Source organism: Chenopodium album, chromosome 26, assembly GCF_948465745.1.
Source record: "Chenopodium album chromosome 26, dcCheAlbu1.1, whole genome shotgun sequence".
NCBI classification, from domain to species: Eukaryota; Viridiplantae; Streptophyta; class Magnoliopsida; order Caryophyllales; family Amaranthaceae; genus Chenopodium; species Chenopodium album.
The window spans coordinates 5,380,560-5,407,941 of NC_137859.1; the positions used below are offsets into that span (position 1 = coordinate 5,380,560).

A 27,382-nucleotide genomic window follows, 5' to 3' on the forward strand; every position below is an offset into this window, starting at 1 on the left:
TGGTGGTAATTGAGGTATCGTGTTTAGTTGATTTAATTACCTCACCATTATTGCATACTTAAGATAAACCCGAGCGATTTTCCTCAATATTGTTGAAACAAAAATAAATTCACATTATACACTACTTTAAAAACAAAATCCCATGTAGAATTGGTATTTGGTTTAGCTTTAAACCGCCAACAATATTAGCGCATTAATTATTTATTTTATTTTTGTTTTGTTTTAAAAAGGAAAAGAGACTGGTTACTACTGAAATCGGGTCTCTTTGAATGTAACAAAATTAGCTTTTGGCTTAGGAAAGAAAGGAGGCAAGAGACCTGTCAACAGTAAAAAAAACGGTCTCTTTTTTAAAATCGATTTTAAGCTACACTGCTATTGCCGTAAGTGGTTATAAGTTGAACCACACATAAAAAAAAACACCGATCCTACATGGACGATATGGAAATTTTGTTTTTAAACCGATGCACAAAGGGAATTTATTTTTGTTTTAACAATATTGTGGTAAATCGCTGAGATAAACATTGAATCAACATACCATTTATACGGGTACTTTTTATTTTAGTGGTTTAGATGACCATTTGTTTTAGAAAATATAATAATGGTTATAACTTATAAACCCCGTTTAAAAGTATTATTACTATGGAGTACGTACCTAATACTGATAGAGTAATAGAGTATATGTTTAAGCTCTTGTCAACAAAAAAAAAAAAAAAAAAAAAAAAAAAAAAAAAAAATGGTATATTTTTTAATTATTATGTTGTGAAATTGTTAACATATTTTTTTTCATACTAGCTCATTTTAGTAGAGTTAATTGATTCTTAAACAACTTTGTATGATGCATATAAGTCGTAAAAATAATGTTTTCTTGAGTTCATAATACTCCATATTCAAACAGACAAAATTTTACACATTCGTTAGATATAATTTTTTCTTGAGTTCATAAGCATTGCAACTGTGGGAAGTAGCAACGATACACTATACTTCCCTGTCCCCTCATCCAATAACCAACAGTTAAGAGTGCAAACATACATATTTGGTGAATGCATACTATATTAATCTCTCGTTCTCATTTCAATTTTTGTTTCACAAAAATGTATTCTTTATAGTCATAGGGTGATCGGATGAGGAGAAAATTGATAACATTTAAGATCACCGTGCACGTGCTTATGTTAAAACGAACAAATTACCAACCGTTAGACAGTACAAAGAATTGCACATAAAGATATAAGCCAAAAGATTGTCTTTATTTCACTATGGGGAAACAGAGATGTACGAATATTCATTAAGATACAAAACTAATAACGTATACTTGTAAAAGATTCCCCCCCGTACGGCCGTACCCCCTTGTTGCATGATGCTCACAAGCAAAACACCTTCATTACCCTGCAGGCTGGGGAAAAAGGAAACGGATTATTACAGTGTGATTATTAGCTTATCATCTCTAGTAACAGTCATTGTAAGTAGGAGATTTTACCTACCTCGGATGGATGATCTAGCCGAAGTTGATTCCCTGTGCAAGGGGCAATTCACTCCCATAATTGATCGTGCTGCAATGGATGTCAAATCAGATTAGTCACTTCATAGGGAAGGATAAAGCAATGAAACTTTGAATTTATTGAGCAAACTTGGATAAGTTATATACCATGTTGCACGTCTCATGTATTGCTTCCAAGAGTCACTTCCTGCTTCCCTGCCACCTCCAGTTGCCTTTTCACCCCCAAAAGCACCACCAATTTCAGCACCATTCGTTGGTATGTTTACATTCACAATGCCACAGTCACTTCCTAAAGGCCTGCAACAAAACCAAACATGTAATTTGAGAAAGTCCAAGGATCCCAGGTTTCAATATATATGCACTTGTTAACATTTTGTCCAGGAGTCTGGCTATAGTAATTTCGTCTGCATAGAAACCAGTAATTGAACTGAACTAACCCAATCCATTTGAAGATAGCTTCAGGTCTCTGAGTGAAGATAGAGCTACTTAAACCTTGCGGAACAGAGTTGTTTATTTCTATTGCTTCTGGAAGAGTCTGCACACACAGATGGTCCATTAATTATGTTTGACATAACTGAGAATTTACAAACAGCTTCAAGGAAAACGACGTATGATAAATTTGACATGTCGACTACTGAACAAAACAAGAATATTCACCTTGAATTTCATAACATAAAGTACAGGAGCAAACAACTCTTCTTTTACGATATCAGCATCAGGCGAAATTTCAACAATTGTTGGATGAACAAAGTTTCCTTCAGATTCTATGGCTGAACCGCCTGTAAGGATTTTACCTCCCTGCAAAAGATGATGAATCATACTATGATGAAAAACCATAAGTGACCTAAATCTGGACTACGGAAAAGGTATCAATGACTTCCATGCAAAACGACCCACTATTTTTGTCATAATGCTAACAGCAAAGCACATTCGCAGCCATAGAACAGACACTAACTAAGCAATATTGGGTATATCTTCGAGGCTTTTGTATTTCTGTTAAAAATCTTCAACGCAAATTTAAAGGTGATTGGCAGTTTGGCACAGCTTGTTGGGCCTTGGGGTCAAATCGTCAAAGTTTTGAAAAAAGTAAAGTCAGCTAAGGTTAGAAGAGTTCAAACCTGAGACTTTATAGCCTCAATTCCCTTCACAAAGTTGTCTCTTGAAGTTTTAGTATGCAATGGTCCAAGTAAGGTACCATCCTCAAGAGGATCCCCAATCTTCACTTGTTTGTAGACAACAAGCAATTGCTCAAGTACCTTCTCATAAATGCCTTCATGAAGCAGCTAAGCAAATAGGAAAAAAAAAGTAGAACTTGAATGAGTCTCTTACTACTCTTTAGACTTGAAATCTGTCATTCAGGAAACAGTTATGTGATTACCAGTCTACGGCAGGTTGTACAACGTTGACCAGCCGTACCAACAGCCGCAAAGAGGATAGAACGAACAGCCAGCTTAATATCAGCATCATCCATGACAATTATGGCATTATTTCCACTCAATTCAAGCAAGCATTTTCCAAATCTTTGATTCACAGTTTGTTGAACCATCAGACCAACCTGTCATCAGTATGCAGCAGAAGTGAAATTAAAAGCTTGATTTAAAAGGTACATAAAGAACCCATCATAATAGAACTCTAAGGAAAAATTAAGTGTAGAAGCTTTAAAGCAACAAAATTTCCCCGAGGAATATACAGATTTATATAAAATTTTCAGGAGAGACTAAATAACATCACAAAATATTTTTTGGCTGGGTTAATACTTAATAGCCAATCAACATTTCAAAAGAAACTGTGAAGGACCTTTGGCAATGAGAAATAAATCTTATAAACTTCAAGTGCGCCAAAATATTAACTCTTATATACTTCATACCAAAGGTGGAATTCTGCCTATGGTTAACATGCAAGGTTAATGCAAGTGATTTTATGTGACATTATAATGATCAAGTTCACTCTTTGGAGCCCAACTTTTACAGCTCATGAGCCAATTCATTAACCAAATTCAGCAATATTGATTGAAAGTTATCTCAACAAACTAAGTTCAAGACTATAAGCAGAGTTTTAAGAAAGTCAAAAGGCCATTAAGACATTTTCACTGGTTTCTGCATCAATGTATGTGTAGCCAACCCATGCAGTTCCAAGGTTCTTAAGTTGAAGTCATGAAAGAAACACTGAACAACAAATTCCACAAGAGAGTAAACTCATTAATATCAATAAATTACCCCCTCCCTCTGATATTAATTGTCACTTTGTCCCACCCTCTCTCAATTCAGGTTAACTATGAGTTTACTAATATATACTCTCTCTATTCTTTAATGCTTGCAACATTTGGACTTTCAAATCATTCACACTCTTTTTTGATCAATTTTTGTTTTTTTTTTTCACTAGAAGATAATTATAGATATTTAATTAAGATTAAAGAATACTTTGCAACATAAGGGATTATGTAGTCACGTGGAATCTTGTCAAATTCCTCCAATAAATACTTTTAAAATATCAAATTTTCTTTTTCTTTTTTTTTTTCACTAGAAAATAATTATTGATATTCATGGTCAAAGTTATGCATTGGTAACTTGGTAAGCATGATACTCCAAGTTGTGCAAAGTTGAAAATAACAGAAGAGGTGTATCCTATATGTCTATAATATAGTTGTCTTCCTCTTTTTTCCATCCGCCCTCCAATACTTTACTTTTTTTTTTTTTTTTTTTTTTTTTTGATGCAAAGCCTCCAATACTTTACTGGAGATCCCAAATCTAATCTAGTTCTAGTTCAGGAAAAGTAACTTATTTTCTGAACATCCTAACTAGTTTATGTGTCTATATGACAATGATATCTGAATGGAAGGAGTAACTTAAAAATAGTCATACAAGAAAACCTACCTTAGAACTTCCTGTAAATGAAACAAGCGGGATGCGTGTATCTTTTGAAATTGCTTCACCAATCTCAGCCCCACCGCAAAGGGAGGTGAAAATTGCTCCTGGCAAATTATTCTTTTCGAACACACTAGCTACGATCTTGGTTATTGCAATGGTGACCAAAGGAGTTGTAGGGGCACCTTTCCTGAAACAAAGGATTTAAAGAAAGCATAGTATGAGATCTGATCTAAGGCATTAAATTGGATTATACACATGAGAATTCAACTAAACTCCTGTGAGACTCAAAGTGGCTATTATACAATTCTTCTCCACTCCCCCCCCCCCTCCCCTTCCCTAAAGTAAACATCCCACTATTGACGGGCGTTTGTGCCCTCCAATCAGTGTAGACTAATTGGAAAGGTGTTCTACTAGACCAACAGAGGAAAAATAGATCAAAAAAAATGGAAGAAATAATGCCGGTATAAGAAATTTCCTAACATTTACTCGTTTACAGCCAAAAAAAACCTTTTTGGGGCGGGTGGGGGTGAAAATAAAGTAATTATTAATAAGCAAGGACTACTTTTTTCAATATTCCATCATCATCAAATTTAAAATGTCACATTGAGCACAATGCCACAATGCAGGTGAGAATATACAGAAAAGGGTGCTGAATTTGACAATGACATACTATATATGGTCACTAGAGGACGATGAAGCATTATTAACATTATAGCTCACATGTTAGCTCTACTAACCATGACAAATTCTTGGTTCCAACAATCACATTCATTTATTCCCAGAAAATCATATTCATGCCCAGAGCAGCATTTATATCTTATATATTGAAGAATGTTAAAGATAATACTTACCAGACAACACAATTGCCACAAACTAGTGCAAGGCAAGCATTCCAACCTATACAATCAATGTAGGAATGTCATATGACACAATATGCGAGCACAGTTAAACATAAAAGAATGAAATGACAAGACATCTTACAATCAATGTAAGAATGTCATATGACACAATATGCGAGCACAGTTAAACATAAAAGAATGAAATGACAAGACATCTTGATTTTTCGACTTTAATTGAAAAGAAAATATAGATTTCTTCTTATTCACCAGAGAGAGAAGAAGACTTACCAAGAACAGCACTAGGAAAATTGAATGCTGTAATTACACCCACTATCCCAAGGGGATTCCAGACCTGTGCATTTTAAGGATATTTTAAGATGAAAAGGAAAAGATGTCTCATAACTTTATCCAGATAGATTATTATTGATGTTCAACATACCTCCAGCATTGCATGATTTGGACCTGTTATAGAAAGTAACTGGTGTTAGATGGGGGAAACATGGCTGACTGTAGACTAAAAGTAAGAACCTCCATTTTTCAAATGAAGCCAAAAAAAAAAAGGAATTTACTATCAATCACGATGGAGATTGAGCCTATTAAATACATAGAGCCTATAGGCTTCTTTTTTCAATAAGATGATTACACGACTTCCACTACATGCATTACCAAAACACATCTTTTATTCAAAAAAGTTACAAGAATAATTTTTTACTCACGTTCTGAAGGAATAATTGAGCCATTTAGTTGTCGACTTAACCCCACAGCAAAGTCACACATATCAATAATCTCCTGCACATGACATTAATTCAGTAGTTTAGACGTTTGAAAAGTATACAAGTATGATGATAATACTAATGTAACACTTAAGTGAGAAGCAGAAAGCACAAAAGGGCTCAAAACATGGAAAACAAAACGTGAAGGGAGAGAGCGTATTTTGGCTTTGTTATTCGGAAGAACTATATGGCTAGTGTCCATACTCCATATAGATCAATATTGTACAGAAGGCCAGAAGTATTATTATTATAGCTATATACTTCAAAATCATCGCTAGACATCCCTCACCTTATCTTAGTTGTTTAACAGCAGTTCCAAGAACCAACAGAATAATAAGACAAATTGTTTTGAATAACTGGGCAGTCACACTCCCTGGAGGTCCAAGCCACTCAAAACTTCTATAGCTATAGACTCAATTTAAGCAGGTATAAAAAGCCTTGAATTAATTCTGTCATTTACGGAATAACCTTAACCACAGCTAAACTAAACTACATTAAAGTAACATACCTGAACTTCTCCTATCCCTTCAGGCAGTATTTTTCCCATCTCAAGTGACACCAACCGTCCAAGCTGCTGGAGTTTAGCTCTCAAAGCATCACCAATCTGTCTAACAATTTCACCTCTTTTTGGGGCAGGCATCTTATGACAAGGTAAAAGAAATCAAAACAAGTCAAAATATTGTAACAAATATGATGTCTAAATTCCAATACAAAAATATTGCTGAAGCCAAAACAAATCTAAGACAAAAGGACTGTATTAACCACCTGCATCCACATCTTTGACGCTTCTGCACAAGCTTTCAGGCCTTCCTCATAATCCTCCAAAGAACCCTCCACGACTTCAGCAATTGGCTGAATCAACACCAAAACAAATTTCAAAAAACAAGCAATTAAACACTCTCATCTCCTATGATACTGTCGTGTATCAGATTCTCCTACACTTCGACATGACATATTGACATGACACCTAAATACAAAGTGACCTAATATAATATAAAATCTGGAGTGTCGGACACAACACCCAAATCTGAGTATGTGCAACATAGCTCATCTCTTTCAACACTTCCCATCAATCAACACATGAAATTTTTCGGAAAACAAAATATAACACCTTCATTACAGTTAAGTTCGTTGCTTTTGACCACTATCAACATATGTAACTAATTATCAAGTGAAATGTTTAATCTTACTAAATAGCTAGTTTATATTTTATACTCCAGTAACTTTCACAATTTCACTACAATATAGTAATAGAACAAAAGGATCAAATTTCACAAGATTGGACTACCAAAGTCAAACACAGCCTATTATTCTGAAATGGATAGATTAACTAATATCAAAAAATATATAAACAGATAAAGTAAACAAGAAAATACAGCAGACTGCTCAACAAAACTACTTTCACTACATTCAAAAAAAAAAAAAAACTACTTTCATTAATGCCCCTCATCCCATCAATAGATCAACAACAGCAGTACTATCTATTCAGTTTTCGGATCAACAGAATTATGAAGAAAAACCAAAACTTTAAGAAATGGGTATAATTTATAACATCAAACAAAAGTTAGAAACCTTTGAGCTCAGAAAATCATGATAAATTTACGACTCATCAGTCATCACACCCAAAAAAAAAATGATATTCAAAACCCAATTCAACAATTAATTCAAATTAAAAACCCAGAAATTAAATTCATCAGACATTCAGATGTTTATCCTACATCAATTAATCAAAAAATAAATTAAATGACAGAAATTGAAGAAATGGGTTATACCTGATTGTTGGCAGGATTAATAGTGGAGATAACAGGACCATTAGCTTTCCAATTGCCGCTCACATAGCAGCCGATATTACGTGGGCTAATATCAATCTCCTTCAGAAATTCATACTCTTTCTTTGCAAAACTCATCCCTGCAATTCTGCAAAAAAACCCAATTAAAAATTAATCACATTTTCAGAAATTCTACAAAGGGGATGAAGGAAAAAATCAAAAGATTAATAATTCATACTTAAAATTTTTCTCTTATTTTTGTTTGTCGTATGAAACTAGAAAAGGTTGAGTGAGTGAGATGGTTAGAATTGGAGTTTATATAATCGAAGTGATGGGAAGAAATCAATGATGTTATATATAGGTAGCTTTAAGTGGGGACTGCCGTATCATATAAGAACTCTTGGATGAGACTGTGACAATGCACCTACATGGCTACATTAATTTTGTATTTTGCATTATCCTTTGCAATTATTTGCAATTTTTATTTTTAAAATCTGGATTTTGATAAAGTAATTTAATTTTTTTTTTGTTTGAATAATTTAAAGTAATTCAACTTCATGGAAGATGAAATGGAGATTGAAGATATTACAAGGGTTGTAATTTTTTATTTTTTATATATATTTTATAATTATAAAGGTTGTAATGTTAGATACTTAGATGTTATAAGTTATAACATATGTTTGCAATGAAATAATTTGGAAACTCACCCTCAAACAAAATTTTGTTTTATTAAGTTTTTAATAGCCTTTTCCTCCTCAATAAAACTATAACAAAGTATAATTTTCTAGTAAACCTAAACCCTCTTATGTAGGCTAAACTAGAAACCCACATCGATTATGATATTTTATATTTTTATTTGCTCCCCAAGCCTAAATATTCTTAGATTGTTTATAAACCTAAAAGCTATCTAGTTTCTTAATTACAATCCTCATCTAACTAGAAAAGCAACATAGAAATAAATAAAAGATAAACTATATCTATTCCCAAAACAAATCTCGTTAGTATTTGGTAAATTTAGTTTATTTCCTAACAATCCTTTGCAATTTTTTAATTTTTTATATCTGGATTTTGAAGAAGTAACGGAACTTTTATGGAAGATGAAATAATAGAGATTGATGATATTTCCCTAAAAGGTTTATAATCGAACGACTAACACTTTTTAAGTTTGTAATGTACAGAGTACTAATTTTATTATTGTTATATCGATTGGATATTTGGTTTAATGATTGAGTAACTTTTGGAAGTTTATAAGAAATCTTAGATTTTATGATATTGAAATTGCATTATGTGGATTACTTCTAGGACTTGTCCTGAAGACATTCGTTAGCAAGACCCAAATGAAAAATAAGTTTGACCTTGTACTCGGGCTTCAAATAAGCAAATGGATTACTTCTAGGGCTTGTTATGGACATCAAAAATCAAAAGACAGTCCAACACTCCAACTTGACCATTTAGCCAAGCACAAACTTTTAAATAAAACGGAGGTTCAGTAAATTACTGAACATCCGTTATAAAGTGACAATAAAAGGCGCAAAAGTTACACTAAAACGCACAAAAGTTACTCTGACATATATAAGAGTTATTTATGGTTCATTGATAAATTTGACAAAAGTGATACTAAATTTAACAAAAGTGACATTAAATTTGACAAAAGTGAACTCGATGTACAGTAAATTACTGAAAACCGGGTGTATACAAAAGTGATTGTTAGCCAAGTCCATACTATCATTTCCTCGTCATGTTTACCACGTTAACTTCTCTCTCACAAGTCACACCCAACAAAGCAACAACCAAAATAGTGAAAAACCCAGAATTTCCAAGAATTTTCAGAGGTTGTCATCTTCGAATTATCCAATAATTCTTGCTAACTTCACCCCAAAATAGGAAGACAGAGATTCCCAGAAAACGAATTTATTTCAAGAAATTCGATGTTCAACAGTTCAAGCAATTAAGCTTGTAATACCAGAAGAAGTTATTTTTGGGTAAGGCAGCTTAATCAAAGTGAATTTCTGTGTGTTCTTCATTATTGCCAAGAATTTGTAGAATTGACCTTTGTTTCAATACATTTTGTATTAATTTTAGTACATTTTAATGCACTAGGGTTTCAATTTTCCCCCAAATTGAAACCCTAGAATTCTTCCAATTTTGTTCGATGTAATTAGTTGCAGCTTAAGAAATGGAACAATTGGGTATTTTTCATCCTAGAAGAAGATCCCAATTTCGTGGGATTTTCAATGGATTATGTGCTGTGATCTTATTTTTCTTTTTCTTCAATAGAGAAGATGTCATTAGAAACCCTTTACTTAGGCAATCTTCTGTGATTAGTAATCGGTGGCCTGTTCATCTTAATTCTGTCGATGAGTCGGTTCATATGGAATTAATCCGGCGTAAGACAGCTGAAATTAGGGATAATTCAACGAATATTGGTAATGGGTCTGTTGTTCTAGATAATGAATTGAGTGAAGAAAATGCTGTGTTATGTGTTGGGTTAAGGGATCACGTGGGTTTTGATTCACCTTGTGAGTATTTAAAGGCGCATTCGGAGTGCTCGACTAGTGGGTTCTTTGATTACTTGCAGTTCTTTTACTGTGATTGCCAGAGATTTAAGCTATTGGGTTATGCAGTTTTGGGTGTTTGGCTTGCGGCATTGTTTTACCTTCTAGGTAATACTGCAGCCGATTACTTTTGTTGTTCATTAGAAAAGCTCTCGAATATATTGAAACTGCCACCTACTGTTGCGGGGGTCACTCTCCTTCCACTTGGGAATGGAGCTCCCGATGTATTTGCTAGCATTGCGGCTTTTGTGGGTACTGGTGCTGGTGAGGTTGGCTTGAACAGTGTGTTGGGTGGGGCGGTCTTTGTGACTTGTGTTGTTGTCGGTACTGTATCACTCTTGGTGGCTAATAAGCAGGTTCAAATTGATCGGAGATGCTTTGTCAGGGATCTTAGCTTCTTTCTGGTGACCATCCTGTCGCTTTTGTTAATTTTGTTTGTGGGGAGGATTACTGTTGGGGCGGCCATTTGTTTTTTAATGGTATATGTTCTCTATGCATTCGCTGTTGCTGCAAATGAGTTGTTGAGAAAGGAAGCACACAGGCTGAAATTGGATGCTGTCACCCCATTGCTTCCTGTAAAAGGAAGTGTCTACGCTCAAGGAGGTTCAGAGGATGATGCTATTTACAACCCCCTGCTTGACTTTGAAAGTGATAATGATGCTCCCCCTCTCCATCCTTCTTTACCACAGTGGATGTGGGCTTCCAATGTTGCAATTTACTCACATCAGTCTCTGAAATCAGAAAATGAAAGGCCTCCCTGGGGATGGAATGATGAACGTGTGGAATCTGAGAACTCTTCTTTTTCCTGCCCCAAGCTGTTCTCACTCTTGGAGCTTCCTTTATCTGCTCCAAGACGATTAACAATTCCAATGGTGGAGGAGAAAAGTTGGTCAAAGCCATATGCTGTTGCCAGTGCCACATTGGCTCCTATTCTCATTTTGTGTTTATGGAGCACTGTTGATGTTCCTGGTTCTGTTGGCAAAGATTTTGCCTATGTTATTGGATTGGCAGCTAGTTGCATGCTTGGAGTTCTTGCATACTGTTACACCATACCTGATCATCCACCACAGAGATTTTTATTACCGTGGGTTCTTGGAGGTTTCTTTATGAGTATTGTGTGGTTCTACATGATTGCAAGTGAACTCGTTGGTGTTTTGGTGGCACTAGGCATTATTTTGGGAATCAACCCATCAATTCTTGGATTGACTGTTTTGGCATGGGGGAACTCTATGGGAGATCTGGTCTCAAATGTTGCATTGGCATTGAATGGTGGGGATGGGGTGCAGATTGCCTTGTCAGGGTGCTATGCTGGTCCTATGTTTAACACACTGATCGGGTTGGGGATCTCATTGCTGCACGGTGCCTGGTCAGCTAGGCCTGCTTCATATATAGTTCCCAAAGACAGTAGCTTGTTCTACACAATTGGCTTTCTGTTAGTTGGGCTTATCTGGGCAATTGTGATCTTACTCAAGAAAGATATGCGACCCAGTAAAATGTTGGGTATTGGTCTTATATCCCTGTACCTGATTTTCCTGTCATTTAGGGTTGTCAGTGCCATGAGTGTAGGCGGTTTACAATAAGAATCAAAATACATCTTAATTGTTGCTGCCTTGCTGGAAATCAGAGAAAGCAATGATATGCCTGATCTGCTCTGAGATATTCACCTTGTAGGTATGAGCTTCTGGACTCTTGGATTTTTTTTTTCTCCTTGCGTTCCTGGACTCTGAGCCGAATAGCAGCAAATATGCTTGTAAATGACAAATTGACAACCCCATTGTTGTACCTAGTGTCCACATGTAATCATACATACTTAGAAACATAGCCTTGTCTTGATTGATTATGGAGAATTTTTTTCGCGAATATGATTTCTTTTTGTAATTCTACTTGTCATTATCACTTGAATGTTCTGCAATTATTGGTCAGAATTCAATATGGCAAATAAAATACACTATTTTCTGTAGTACTTCTTGTGTTGGTTCTTGTTAGCATATGAATAATACTCTTTTTTTATTTTTTTTTTATAATTTTGTTTGTTTTTAAGATAATGTTCGATATGGTCATTGTTTGTTGTGTCAATTGACTCAATTCCTGTTTTGTATTACTTGTACTATTGTTTGATAAATTGCTACTGTCTGATTCTTAAAGCCACATAACAGATAAGTAACTGTTGGTTGCTAAATTTGAGCAATTGCCCTTGACTATTATTACATGAAGGATTTAAGAACCCCTAGACCGCAAGACTAATGTTTCTCAATTGCTCACACTATTGAGCTACAAGTCTATGACCAAACGGCTAGAGTTGTGGGGAGGTATTATTGCTGTAGTGGAGAATGTGTCTAGGTAGGCATTAAAGCTGATGTAGTATAACAGATAGATGATACTGCATACCTGTGCAGTTGCACCTTAGCTTTTTGTCTGTTTAAGCAAGCTCCTATCCTGCAAGCCAAGCTAGAAAGATTGTTCTTCTTTCTTTGTTGTTGGAGAAGGAATTGTAAAGATAACTGTTCATTCTGCTGATGCAAAAACTAAGATCTGAAGGAATTCTACTGATTCATCAGCCATCTGATCCTTAACTGCCAATTCAGAGTAGTATTTTTACGAAGTATCTCTCCTTAAAGCTGCCGTAGTTTAGCTATAGCTATAGCACATATAGGTAACACTTCACACGCCTTCAAAAAAAAGGTAACACTTCACACGCCTTCAAAAAAAAGGTAACACTTCACATTGCATAGTGTTTTTAAGTATTACTTCTGCTCCGAGTAAGTTGCCACTAGCCACATCATTTCCTAGAACCGGTTTTGACCGGAAATAAGTGAGGTTATGGTTACATCCTCACATACATACTGAGGGCATGACATTGGTTATGTATTTGATCATCAATAGTAACAACATAAAACCCGTCATTGTTACAATTTGTGTATAGCATCTATATATCTAAATTTAGTTGTCACATACTCCCAACTCGTATTGAGAGTATACAATCACACCCTCTATTTTGAACAAGTTTAGATAAATTTAGAGGTACAAGTATTTCTTAATCAACAATATGTACCTTCATTTTAATAATTTAATTATGTTGCTCTACCCCAAAAAATTTTTACTCTCCCAAGAAAAGTAAAAAAAAAAAAAAAAAAAAGTGTAGAAAGCGGCTGTGAGGAAATCCAAGGAAAACGGTTAGATTCCCATTGGATGACGTCATAAAACCTGAGTAAACGCACGTTTATGACTGCTTGACACCTCATTCCTTTCCCTCGTAAATCTCAAACCTATAAAACGACACCGTCTTCTCCGCCGTGCTATCTTTGTCTTTTTTCATATTCCCATTTTACCCCTTCTCTCTCCCTCAATCCACTTCAAATTCCAGGGTCAATTTGGGACATCAAAAAAATTCTCTCTCCTAAAATCACCCCTCCTCTGAAAAAGTCACGTGCCAACTGTGCTCTGTTTATAGTCCTTTGCTCTGTTTCTCCTCTTCAACTCCACTATCTTCCTGCCACATTGTGAATGCACCATTTACGACGTCGTTTTCCATATTTGTACAATTTGCAGGCACTAGCTTTAGACTCTACTAGACTACTACTACTACTAGTAGCTGAAAATATGGTTGAGCTTATTTTGCAAAGTTAATACAACAAAAAGATTTAAATTTTTAAAATTAAATTCTAAAAGAGGAAAAAATGGCGGAGCAGCCGATGCCAAAGTCACCACCTAGTTTGTACGCCAAGCGCCGCCACCAAGCTAAACTTCAGGTTTTGGAGAGAGAAATTGGTTTCCTTGAGGTAATTTTGGTGTTATTTATTTTTTATTTTTTTTTGAATTGAAAGTGGTTTATGCTTATGTTGCTTGAGTGTTTGTAAATTACAAAATGTTTGTTTGATACATGCATGGAGCTTCGTGTAGCTATTAAGGAATGTAGACGAGGTTTGAGCTCGAGTTTTAAGTATTGGTTTTACCTCATGTCGTAACCTTAAGACTTTACCTACTAAGCTAGCTAACATTTACAACTTGAACGTTTTAAATGGCCAAGTTGGTTTTTTAGTCTTATGTTTGATGAGCTTTTTGGAGAGTTATAATGTTGGCTATACTGCACTAGAGGCTTCTTTAGTTCTTTAAGAGTTAAGACTCTTTGTGTTTTACGAGCAACTTAGCCAGTATCGTATTTCGTATTCATGTTCAAGCTTGTGCAGTTGAGTGTTGGACACGAGTACTTTTGAGGGTGAAAGGAGTTAGCTTCTGTCATTATCAATGGGTTGTCTTGGCTATAGGAGGGCTGCCAAATTCATTACTGAGATATGGTAAAATTTGTAACTTGACAAGGATATTTTGGTGGTCCAGAGGAAAATAAGGGCATTTTAGGAAGTCCTTAGGGAAAAGTCTATCAGAGTGATGCATAGTTTGCATATCTTAGTTAATTTGGAATTTCTCGTCTTTGAATTTGTAGTTGTATTGTTGCAAGGATAGTTTATTGATGCCTGTATTAGTTATCATTGTGATATAGCAAGGTATTTTCGGGGGAATTTGGGAACGTTTAGAAAAGTTATGTTGAGCCTTAATGGTGCATATGTTTCAGTAAATCATCCTGAATATAGAACTTATTAGTGAAGGCAGAGGCATAATAGTATCTAGCATGATAGCATTGATAGCTTGTGTTCCTAATAATACAAGAATCAAGCAATCCTTTTTCCATTTAACAAGACTTTTCTCAAAAGAAATATACTTGAATTGGCATTTAAGCCATTCCCTTTCTTTATTCCTCTGAACCTATAAGCCACCTCAATTCCCTCAATTCTTTTTCTATATAATTGGATTATTATTCATTCGAAAACTTAACCAAATATTATTAGCAATAGATAAAAGCTTTCACTCATTGTTTCCCTTTCCAATTTTATTAAACCCAAGTGCCATGTCTTCCGAAGCAATGAAGCCAAACCCACCTTCTACCGAAGGGGATAGGTACAGACAGATAGACCGTGAGACTAAAGAGATGGTTAATGCACTTACTTCTCGCATCAATGATCTTCATCAAATCCAAAAGTCGGGAGCAAGTGGGCCTCTTGGCCCCCACATGGGGGATGAGGATGAAAGCGGAGTTCGAATCATCACAATTTCTGGGACCAACACAGGGGCTACCATGAGGGGTGATTTGTTGGATCGCCATCATAAGCAGCAGCATGACCACCATGAGGAATTGCCTGGTGATGATCAGCCTGAAAGTTTGGACACTTATGTGAACAGCAACTTCCAGGCTGTCAACAACTCCATCATGTTTGGTGCTACCTACACTAGCAATGATCCAGGTGTTCATATGGAAGTCATTGATATGATAGATACCAATGGACGGAAGGTTGAGAAGCAAGGGAGGAGAGGATTACGGAAGGGGAAGGAGCCTGCTCAAGGCAATCTACAGAATGAGTTTTCTGAATGATCTTGTGACAAGAAATCAAATATGACCAAATAATTGTGTGTTTGTAATTCCTATATATTCAGCTTCTGAGTTCTGATATGTTACATAATAGAAGTAATGATACAATTAAGTTTTATATATAGATTACGTGAAAGATGTGAGGATGTATTACTTGATGAGTTGAGCAGTTCTTGTTTCTGTTACCTACTTACCTGTACCTGTTTTAAGAGTTGTACCTCTATATACGCAATAATGACAATATCTAGCTTTCCTCAGTTTTAAGTCTGAGGTTAGAATGATAATAATGGCAATGAATTATTTCTCTACTCATGAATATATGTTAATGAGATATTAAACATAGTTTCTGTTGTTCCCATGATGAGCAGGAAGAGTTGAAGTCACTTGACAACATTCAACCTACTTCTAGAAGCTGCAAAGAGTATGTAGGGCTCGTTGACTGGCTGATTTAGCTAATTATGTACTTTTAATCCCAAATAATGTTTAGGTCTTTTGCCTCTTTTCAATTTTCATCTATTATCAATCTCAAAGCCCCTTTTCATTTATGTAATTTGCGCTGACAGGATCAATGATTTCGTAGCAACAAAACCAGATCCCTTGATAACTGTGTATGTTCATGACTTTATTCTACACCTCATTTTAACTTCTTGTGATTCCATTGTATATTGATATGGAATTAATCTTTTCCCTGAAATGTTATTGATCTGCAGAAATCAGAAGTCTAGTCAGTCAGACTGTTCGTGTTCATGGAGAATCAGGTACTTTTCTTCCTTTTTTTTTTTTTTTTTTCCTCTCTTATTGTGATTGTTTTTGAAGAATCAGAGGTGCATGCATGTTGGTACTTGGTAAGAGCCCCTTCTTTTAACCATAAGCCACACTTTTGAGGCTTTTTTCTTTTTCACTCGTGTAACTCTTATGCGAGCGACTGAGCGTATTGTAATCATCAGTACTTTTTGGATGTGTAATTAGTTTGAATTTATTTGAATCATTGTGATTGAACTTGGGTAATCCTTTTTTATACTGATTGAAATTTGCTTGAATTTATTTTTCCTAAAGCTTAATATTTGAAAGTGAAAAAACAAAGCCTTCTCTGTCTATGGTTCTCTTAAGCTGAGTAGCTGAAACATGGAAAAAATAAAGGACATTATAGGTGATGACTCAAAGATTGCAATTTACGTCCTAGGCTCCAGCTACTGGTTTATTTCAAAGTTCATCTGAATTCTTCAGTGTCCTGCCATTTAAATCTCGGTCTGTTTACAGCATATATGCAAGCTTATTGAAACACTGCAGGATTAATTCTGGTAGTAGCACAGTATTAATAATGTCTGAAATATGACCAGGGGAAAATCATGTTTTAAATCATCGTGGATTTGCTGTTTCAGTGGATGCTGTCGATCAGATAAGGAGCATCATCATCAGCAACCACGAAAAAATTGCTGTTGCTCCAGGAAGAGTTGTTGTCGTCCTAAATGTTGTGGCATAAAAGGTTGTTCATGTTTCCCTCAGAATTGTTGCTTATTCAGGTTGTGCTCTAGTAATTGTTGTTGTAAGGTAAAGCTTTGTCCCAATTGTGTACCAAGTTGTTGTGGTTCTTGCTGCTAAAAAACAATGCATTATTATTACTTGCATTGATTGTTCATAATTCATGCTTAAGAAGCAGATATTTTCTCGATGAGTTTCATATTCTGCGTTGAGAAGGGTAATGCAGGATTTTTCAGTGAAATTTTCGCATCTAGTCTTTTTCAAAGTCTTTTTTGTTGAAGATCTAGCCATTATTGTGCCACTATTGTGGTTTAATTTGGTTGAAAACATATAACCATTCTTAGTTATCTAACACTTCTATGGTACAAGTTTAACATGTATGCACATTTATCGTTCTCATTAAAAAAAATTTATGTTACCATTACATAACTCAGTTATAAATTATAACCACTTTACTGTACTATTAGAGCATTGCTCTTCCCACCGTTTGATCATTTTCATCCCTTGAGCTCTCAATGACTCTAGTTTAACCTGCACCAAGACACATGCATCAATATAGGCACACAGGCGTATGAGAGATACGAAGTATGAGAATTGCAGTACCGGGACATTAGAAAAACTGTCAATATGTGGCAATAGAGACTATAATAGTTTTAGGCTATTTCTTAACCATAGCGACCTCGTGCGTGACCTCGCGCTACATGGTGGTGTTTTTCTCGTTCATATAAATCAAATGAAATAGTTTTCTAATCCAAATGGCCTAACTAAAATATTCAAATTAGACATAATAATACCCTCCTTCCGCATTTGCATGTTCATGCACATGACGCTGTCTTTTAAATAATAGAAAAACCAACATGCACTATTGCACTTACCAAAAATAGCAGACAAAAATGGCTAATCTCTCTATCTTCTTCATTCTCTTCTCCCTCTTCTTACCTTCTACACTATCAAAATCCACCTACATTGTCCACGTGTTAAAATCCCACAAGCCGAACAACTTCGTCTCCCCCAAAGACTGGTACTCCTCCATCCTTAACTCCCTCTCCACCACCACCAACACCGCCACCCCTAAACTCCTATACTCTTACACTCTTTCCTCCACAGGGTTCGCGGCACACCTCACCGCGGCCCAAGTGTCTGAGCTCCGGCGTCACCCTGCTGTCCTCACCATTGTATCGGACAAGGTCCACCACCTCCACACCACCCGTACCCCACAATTCTTGGGCCTTGAACAACGGTCCGGTCTCTGGCCGAAATCTCACTTTGCTTCAAATGTGATCATTGGTGTACTTGATACTGGTATATGGCCTGAGCTACCTAGCTTCTCTGATGAAGGATATGATCCTGTGCCTGCCACCTGGAAAGGCTTGTGCGAGGTGGGCCCTCATTTTCCGGCGACCTCCTGTAATCGGAAAATTATCGGTGCTCGTGCCTTCTTCCAAGGGTAACTTCTTTTTTACTCCATGTTTCTTACTTTGGTCTAGTACTCTCTAAATCTTCATTGCAATAGAGCGTTGACTTTTTTTTTGAATTTTTTAGAGGGAAATAATTTTTCAACTATTTTGTAAAATGAATATACTTAATTATAGATTTTGAAGATTAACTTCAATTAACTAGAATGTATCAGGAGTATCAAGATAGAGAATTAATCACTTCAAGGAAATTGAGAGTGAGTACTAAAAAGTTATGAAGATTAACATTAATTTATTTGAAAGAGAAATTAATCATGAGTTTGTCACCCTTGGGTCAGGTACGAAGCAGCTAAAGGGCCAATAAACGAGACCAAAGACTCGAAATCTCCTCGAGACACCGAGGGGCATGGGACTCACACGGCCTCAACAGCGGCTGGATCAGTTGTTCCTAATGCCGGATTATTCAATTTTGCTCGGGGGCAGGCTATGGGGATGGCCACCAAGGCTCGCATTGCAGCCTACAAAATCTGCTGGACCCTTGGATGCTATGACTCTGATATGCTGGCTGCCATAGACCAGGCCATTGCGGATGGAGTACACATTATCTCGTTCTCAGTTGGAGTTAAAAAGTCGGCTTCTAGCTATGTTAATGATAACATTGCTATTGGTGGCCTACATGCTGCTCAAAGAGGGGTGTTGATGTCTTGCTCAGCTGGCAACTCTGGGCCGAATCCTTTTACTGCAGTGAATATTGCGCCGTGGATTTTGACTGTTGGAGCATCGACTATAGATAGAGAATTCTCCGCTGATGTAGAGTTGGGTGATGGGAGGAAGTTCAGGGGCGCGTCTTTGTATGCAGGGGAGGCTTTGGATGACAGTGTTCATCTAAAGTTGGTTAATGGAGCTGATTTTGGCAGTAAATTTTGCATTGCAGGTTGGTTAATCTTTAATTTCTTTTCAATTTTGTTGTTGTTACTTTAAGTTGCTAGTGTTAAGGTGATTTGATCCTTATTTAGCTGAACATTTTAGCTAGATACTTGTTTGGTCAAGTGAAAACAGGGCTAGGTTCATCCTTTTTTTTTTTGAGTTTCTTGATTAATTATGTGTTAACTTGCATCATGCTTGTTTAATTTGAGAACAAAGCTATATGAAACAATCTCATTGCAACTTCTTGTAAGACTAGCTAGGGTGACTAAATCGAGTTAGTGTACACTTTACAGTGATTTATTGTATGCCTACCCATGACTAGTGTACTTGAGTTTGTTTAAGGTAACATGTTTACATTTCTCAAAAAAAAAAGGTAACATGTTTACAAGTACATTCTTTAACACTGAGGCCTTATATTGTCACAGGCGAACTTAATTCATCAAAAGTAATAGGGAAAATGGTGATATGTGATCGAGGAGGAGCAAATGGACGAGTTGCCAAGGATGAGGCAGTAAAACAAGCTGGAGGAGTGGCAATGATTCTGACTAACACAGCAGAAAGTGGTGAAGAACTAGTAGCTGATTCACATATTATTCCTGCTACATTGGTAGGTCAAAGTGCCGGGGACCAAATCAAGGACTATGCTTCTTCAGCCCCTAATCCAACAGCCACAATCAAATTCAAAGGGACTGTAACAGGTCCCTCGCCATCAGCCCCAAGAGTGGCAGCATTTTCGAGCAGAGGACCAAATCGAGTCACACCCGAAATCTTAAAGCCTGATGTCATAGGTCCAGGGGTTAACATCTTGGCTGGTTGGACCGGGGCTGTTGGACCCTCAGGCTTGAAGAAGATTGATCAACGTAGGGTCGACTTCAATGTCATGTCCGGTACTTCTATGTCCTGCCCACACGTTAGTGGGTTGGCCGCGCTCCTTAGAAACACTTACCCAAGTTGGAGTCCTGCAGCTGTTAAATCCGCCCTTATGACTACAGCTTACTACCTCGACAATTCCAATAAGAATTTCACAGATCTGGCAACGGGGAAACAATCCTCACCATTTGTTCACGGGTCAGGTCATGTTGATCCAAACAAGGCTCTCAACCCCGGGCTAGTCTATGACATTGATGTTAGTGACTATATTGCCTTTTTATGTTCCATCGGGTATGGCTCGAAAGATATTGCCATTTTTCTCAAAGATCCTGTTACTATTGATTGCGGGGCAAAGAATCTGTCTAGCCCCGGAAATCTGAATTACCCTTCATTCTCAGTCGTGTTTGAATCAGGCAAAACCATGGTGAAATACACTAGGGTGGTGAAAAATGTTGGTGCTTTAGTTAATGCGGTGTATAACGTTACAGTGAATAAGCCACTAAATGTAGATGTTAGTGTTTCATCTAGAAAGCTTAATTTTAGTGCCAAGAAACAAAAACTATCGTATGATATCATATTTACGAGCACGAAAACTGATCAATTTGATCAATCGATGTTAGGATCGACGAGTTTTGGGTCAATTGAGTGGAGTGATGGAAGTCATCGCGTGAGGAGTCCTATTGCAGTGAGATGGATTGAAGGGGTTCATCAGCAACACTTCATTGCTTCAATATGAGTTACTTATTGGCCGCACTTTAAGAAGTTTTAGATAATAATGTTTATTGTTTAGATACACCTTAATTAACATGCCCACCACTTGTATTATTTGATGGCTTTTAATCAATTCTTATTCTAGATTGCTGAGATTCAAGTTAAAGTTTAACCATAGAGCTCCCATCTCTCATTCATAAGATTTATAGTTAGTATTAGAACATTTTGTGAAAAACTACCTTATAAAGCACTTTTTTTGCGAGAAACTACCTAATAAAAAAAATGTTGTAAGAAACTACCTTATAAAAGAGTAAATGTTGTAAGAGACTACCATTATTGGTCGGAAAGTCACCGTTGACTTTCATTTTCCGGCGTTGACCAAATGACCACATCACGTGACTTTTAATTCACCCTTTCCCTCATTTTTTCTTAATTGGCACGTCACGTGATCAAAGCCGGAAAATAAAAGTCAACGATGACTTTTTGACCATGGGTAGTCTCTTACAACATTTACCCTTTTATAAGGTAGTTTCTTACAACATTTTTTTTTATTAGGTAGTTTCTCGCAAAAAAAAAATGTTTTATAAGGTAGTTTTTCACAAAATGTCCTTAGTATTATCATCAATCTCAAAATATAGTTAGTATTATACTCCGATCATAAGTATTCTGTATAGTATATTTGATTGTAGTTTGTGTGACACACACAAAACGAGGTCTACAATGTATTATTTAGATTTTTTTTTAGTTTATGATTGAATATTTGGAGAAAAAAGGTTATATATTCTTGTTGTACGTTACTTTTGTGACTTTCAAGAGGCAATTTTTTTTTATTTTATTTTTTATTTATTTATTTTTTTGTACAAACTATTGTCTCTTGCTGATTTTCTAACAAATGATGTGTAAAATTAAAGTAGTGTTAGTTATCATACACGAGGTACAATTTTCACATAATTATCCGAAGTATACCATAAAAAATTGTCATTTATGGGATGTGACAATGGGGTAGGTAAGACTTACTGGTAGTGTAATTACTCATTATATAACGTCATAATGATTAATTAAATTATTGCAAAGCTGGTTCATTTGCTTAGGTTTAGTACTATAGTATATGTAGTGTTAGTTAAGTAATGTCCATTGTACTTCGTACCGTTAGTGTAACTACACAAGAAGCAAAGGGTGTTATTTCTGTGTGCAACTGCGTAAGGAATTCTTAGCAAGCACGACTGTTTTTAACGTTGTTCAATAGTCTTGTTTCATGTACAAATATATTTGTTTCATTTAATTATAGTTATAAAGATGGACTTTTACGCCATTTCATGTACTCATTCTATCCCTAATTATATTTGCCCATAGTAAGTCACATTTTAAAATCTTTAATCATAAATTAAAATACTCTTAATCTATAAAATATAATAGAGTCATGTGGGATTTTAGTGGATCGGATTCGCTTCATTGTATATTTATTTAAATATAGTTTTATTTTTTATTTTTTATTTTTTTATTTTTTTTAAAGTGTATTAAATGGAGATAAAACTATTTTAAGACGCATGTGGGGTGAGATGAAGGGAGTAATACTTTAAGTCTTTAACTGCCATTGATGATTTATTGTAATAGATGTTAAAATAATATTAGTGTAATCTCGAAACTATCTACTTTTTATTACTCGTAATTTTTATTTTCGATGATTGAGATTAATATAGATGGTTAAAATACGTACCAACAAATATGAAAAAAATTAATTAAATTTTTACAAGTTCATTGTTGATAAATTCAAGTATATAATTAGTACAATTATATCAATTATAAATTAAGAATTTTCAATTAAATACACAATACCTCTAATCTATTTTGTTTAATTGCAACATTTGAAAACTTGCATTAATGAAGAATTACTCAAAGTGTAGTCTCTTATGAAATTATGTTATATTTGTCTTGATATATACTTTTAAAATATTATTTATTTATTTTTTATAATCTTGTAAGATATTAATGGTACGGTGTAAGAAAAGTTTTTTTTTTTTTTTTTTTTTTTTTTTTTTTTGACAACATATAGTGTATTTAATAAAATTAAACGTAACAATCAATTATTTAAAAAATAAAAAAAACGGAGGACGTATATACTTCATAATACTCTTTAAAGATTATTGTTATAAAATTACATACGTACATGGTACATCGATCATGCATACATGCTTATTACGGAATACAATTTACGGATGACTTTTCAATGGCTACAATAAAATTGTAGCCATTGAAACTGTTTTCAATCTTGACCGTTTAAATTTTATGAATCAATCTAGTCCGTCCATGTAGTGTTTTGACATTAAAATTTTTATTTATTTTAAAAAAATAAAAAATAAAAAACTGTATTTCCTCCTTGAAAAAATGTTTTGTCGCCATTTATGGTTTCTACATCTCCATCAAATTTGCATACAACCATGAGCCATATAAGCATGTTGTAAACATGGTGATCTGATTATGTAATTAAGAATTAACAAAGGGTAATTGGATTTTCCCCCACTGTTGGGCCCGTATTGTAATACGATCCGTAACATCTAGGGCATCAGTCCAATGGTTCAGCAAAATAGGTAAAACGGCTTGATTGGAGTAAACAAGGAAAGCACCATCATACGTATCAATCAAGAGGATACTTGCCAAAAATACACCTACAGAACAGGGAAGAAGATAAATCAAGAAGATCTTCTTCGTTTTGAATATATTTTGACAATATTTGTAAACCCTAGAGATCCCTAGGTATAAATAAGTGTAATTAGACATTTTGAGCACACATGTACGCACATATACTCTTAATATAATAGAATTACTCGGCATTCATCTACGGAGCTTCGTCCCTACTGAAGAAGGAGGCTAGTCCTTATTCAGTATTGTGTCTCTAAACTTACTCTTTTCATAGTAGAGTTCATTCTGTTTGTTTATTGTTATTTCACTGCTTATCTATTGCTTTATTATTGCTTTATTGCTATTTTATGCGCTTTTGGTAGTATGATTATTATTACCCCTCAAACCTAGCAGATTCTCATATATCCTTGTTGAGATTTGCCTAAACAATTTGGCGCCCACCGTGGGGCTGATAATCGATTAACCTACCAATTCGCCAAAAAAAAAAACAATACAAACACCATGTCTGGGCACCAAGTACCCTTTACCATGGCCGAAATCAATGAGGGAATGAACGCATTCCGTCAAACCTTAGACCAACAAAAAAGCCAAATTGAAACATTGTTGGCCCAAAAAGTCCAAACTGAAGCCAAGCTTACCAGCCTCACCAAGCAAAATGAAGCCCTCCGTAGCCAAATACAGTCAGTCGCTTCCAAAACCATTAATACCAGAAAAAACACTGAAAGTATAGCCATGCAGCTCGATATGTCAGGTGTCTTTCATACCCCTAACGGGGAAAAAGGATCTAACACTAGGGAAACAACCCTAGATCTGGACTCTTTGAATGCAGGAACCCCTAAGAAGAATGGACAAGAAGGATCTGAGGAAGGAAAGATAGAGAAGATAGTCAAAGAGTACCTCAAGGCAATAGAAGCCAAGATCGCCAAGATCCCTGGAATGCCAAAGCCCATGGAGGAAGAAGCATCAGATGGCTATATAGAGTCCCCTTTCTCAGAAGAGATCGCCATGGTAGAAGTGCCAAAGAGGTTCAGCACACCCAGCATGGCCATGTACGATGGAACAACAGACCCTGATGAGCATGTATCCCTCTACAAGCAGAAGATGATGACCAGCTCAATCCCTAGAGACATCAGGGAGGCCATCATGTGCAAAGGCTTTGGAGCCACATTATCAGGTCCAGCCTTAACTTGATTCATTAATTTAGATAATGGGACAATTCGATCTTTTGCAGGAATGGTAAACCTATTCAAGATCCAGTTCGCCAGCAGCAGGAAAATAGAAAAGCAGTCATCGGATTTGTACCGTGTTGTGCAAAGACACGGTGAATCCTTGAGAGATTACCTTAATAGGTTCAACAGGGAAAAGATTGGAATACACAAGTGTGATGCTCCTACAACCATTGAAGCGTTCAGAAGAGGATTGCTAGATCACAGTGAGCTCTACAAGGAACTGACCAAATATCCATGCACAACCTTTGAAGATGTACAAGCTAAGGCAATGGCTCAAGTCAGATTCGAAGAAGATGCATATGCAAGAAAGACTCCAGAGCTCAGAAAGGATGAAGATCGCCCGTCAAGAAGGAACAACAACTTCCCCAGGAGAGATAATCGATTCAAGCCGTATCAGCGTTCCCGCTTTGATGAAGGATCAGTCAACGTTGTCGAAGGAGAGTTTTCCGATTGGAGAGAAGATCCTGAGCTCCCACCAAAGTTGCACGAGTATTGCTTCAATGTCAATCCTGCAGGAGTAATAAGGACCTTGAACAAGATGGGAGATACTGTTCAGTGGCCTAGAAGGAGTGATAGGCCTGGGGAGAAGAAGGATCCATCCAGATGGTGTAATTTCCATTCAGATATTGGTCACACTACTGACGAATGTGTCGCGCTCAGAAAGGAAGTTGCATACCTATTAAAGAAGGGCTACCTCAAAGAACTTTTGTCAGACAGATCTAAAACTTCAGGGAAGGATAGAGAGTCCAAGCAAGGAGGTCCTCCACCCCCACCTCCAATTGTCAAAACCATCTGTTTCATATCAGGAGGGTCAGAAGTATGCGGCCTAACGTATTCAGCAGCGAAGCGGCACGCAAAGGAAAGTAACAAAGAGCAATCAGACAAGAGAGAAAAATCAAAGATAGACATCCCTATCATGTTTGAAGAAAGCGACGCAGTAGAAGGTCATCATGACGGCCTAGTAATCTCACTTCCAGTTGGAAATTGCATGATTAAGCGAATCCTAGTTGACAATGGAAGTTCTGCAAACATCATCATGCTGGATACCCTGAAGCACATGAACATAGATGAGAAGAATATAGTTAACAAGTCAACAATGCTAGTGGGATTCAGTGGGGAAACCAAGAAGACAAGTGGAGAGATTACATTGGCAACATATGCAAAAGGGATCAACCTGCAAGTCAAATTCTTAGTAATCGATACCCTGTCCTCATACAATATGATTTTGGGAAGACCTTGGATACACGAAATGAAAGCCATCCCTTCTACGTACCATCAGGTCATCAAGTTTCCTACTAGATGGGGAATTCAAGAAATCAGAGGAGATCCTAGGGAAGCCAAAGAATGCTACAAGATAGCACTGAAAGCAACATCTGCGGAAAAGAGTTCAGCATAGCAATCAGAGGATCAGCTGGGCCAAGAGAAGTTGAGTATATCAGAAGAGCAAGAAGCTACTGAAGTCCAGCTGAACCCCTTACATCCAGATCAGAAAGTCAGAATAGGGTCAGAGCTTAAAGCGGAAATCAGACAACAAATTCACGACTTTCTAGAAGAAGAGAAAGATGTGTTTGCTTGGACCCACGAGGACATGAAAGGCATTCCCCCAAGTTATCACTCACAAGCTAAACGTAGACCCAATGCATACACCAGTGAAGCAAAAAAGAAGAAAATTCGCGCCAGAAAGGAACAAGATCATTAACGAAGAAATTCAAAACCTACTGAAGACTGGAAAAATCAGAGAAGTAAGGTACCCGGAGTGGCTTGCCAACGTGGTGGTAGTAAGAAAGAAGAATGGGAAATGGCGGATTTGCATAGATTTCACAGACATCAACAAGGCTTGCCCGAAAGACCCATTCCCTTTACCTCACATTGATGCCATGGTAGACGCCACAGCAGGACACGAACTGTTATCCTTTATGGACGCCTACAGTGGTTACAACCAGATCCTCATGCACAAGGACGACCAGGAGAAGACATCCTTCATTACCAGTCAAGGAATATATTGTTACAAGGTGATGCCTTTCGGGTTGAAGAACGCAGGAGCAACATACCAAAGGTTGGTAAACAAGATGTTTGAAAAACAAATTGGGAACACGATAGAAGTCTACATAGATGATATGGTAGTTAAATCCAAGAAGGAAGAAGATCATGTCAGAGACCTCAGAGAAGCATTCGTCATCCTGAAACAATATGGCATGAAGCTGAACCCTACAAAGTGCACGTTTGGAGGAAAATTCTTGGGATACATGGTTACGCAAAGAGGAATAGAAGCCAGTCCAGAACAGGTCAAAGCTATCCTAGATCTCGAACGACCAAAATCCAAGAAGGATGTACAGAGCTTAACAGGGAAAATCGCGGCATTAAACAGGTTCATCTCAAAGTCTTCAG

General features: G+C 36.4%; 4 protein-coding genes and 1 pseudogene across 5 annotated transcripts; 4 read left to right on the top strand and 1 right to left on the bottom strand.

Annotated features, from left to right (window-relative positions):
* Window positions 1-1,225: 1,225 nt before the first annotated feature.
* On the bottom strand, window positions 1,226-8,126 carry LOC145617243 (aldehyde dehydrogenase family 7 member B4). 2 transcript variants are annotated; one of them, XM_081671937.1, is made up of 16 exons: window positions 7,982-8,126; window positions 7,747-7,891; window positions 6,740-6,826; window positions 6,483-6,614; window positions 5,918-5,990; window positions 5,641-5,663; window positions 5,490-5,553; window positions 5,214-5,259; window positions 4,369-4,549; window positions 2,874-3,050; window positions 2,614-2,778; window positions 2,153-2,293; window positions 1,933-2,030; window positions 1,643-1,792; window positions 1,479-1,547; window positions 1,226-1,390 (listed from the first exon to the last, which is right to left on the bottom strand). In XM_081671937.1, the coding sequence occupies exons 2-15, from the start codon at window positions 7,879-7,881 to the stop codon at window positions 1,493-1,495; spliced, it is 1,527 nt and encodes a 508-aa protein (XP_081528063.1). In that variant the 5' UTR covers window positions 7,882-7,891; window positions 7,982-8,126; the 3' UTR covers window positions 1,226-1,390; window positions 1,479-1,492. The 2 variants fall into 2 exon arrangements, with proteins under 2 accessions (XP_081528063.1, XP_081528064.1); XM_081671938.1 differs by having other exon boundaries at window positions 1,475-1,547.
* Window positions 8,127-9,489: 1,363 nt separating this feature from the next.
* On the top strand, window positions 9,490-12,261 carry LOC145617327 (cation/calcium exchanger 4 pseudogene; annotated as a pseudogene).
* Window positions 12,262-13,775: 1,514 nt separating this feature from the next.
* On the top strand, window positions 13,776-17,416 carry LOC145618544 (guanine nucleotide-binding protein subunit gamma 3-like). The gene is made up of 5 exons (XM_081673316.1): window positions 13,776-14,077; window positions 16,089-16,141; window positions 16,284-16,328; window positions 16,431-16,478; window positions 17,103-17,416. Exons 1-5 carry the CDS (start codon window positions 13,976-13,978, stop codon window positions 17,320-17,322), a joined length of 468 nt encoding a protein of 155 aa, XP_081529442.1. The 5' UTR covers window positions 13,776-13,975; the 3' UTR covers window positions 17,323-17,416.
* Window positions 17,417-18,095: 679 nt separating this feature from the next.
* On the top strand, window positions 18,096-21,205 carry LOC145618244 (subtilisin-like protease SBT1.4). Its single transcript, XM_081673018.1, has 3 exons — window positions 18,096-18,649; window positions 18,956-19,551; window positions 19,970-21,205. The coding sequence occupies exons 1-3, from the start codon at window positions 18,096-18,098 to the stop codon at window positions 21,148-21,150; spliced, it is 2,331 nt and encodes a 776-aa protein (XP_081529144.1). The 3' UTR covers window positions 21,151-21,205.
* Window positions 21,206-24,998: 3,793 nt separating this feature from the next.
* Window positions 24,999-26,390, top strand: LOC145616677 (uncharacterized). Its single transcript, XM_081671439.1, has one exon. It carries the CDS (start codon window positions 24,999-25,001, stop codon window positions 26,388-26,390), a length of 1,392 nt encoding a protein of 463 aa, XP_081527565.1.
* Window positions 26,391-27,382: the final 992 nt, after the last annotated feature.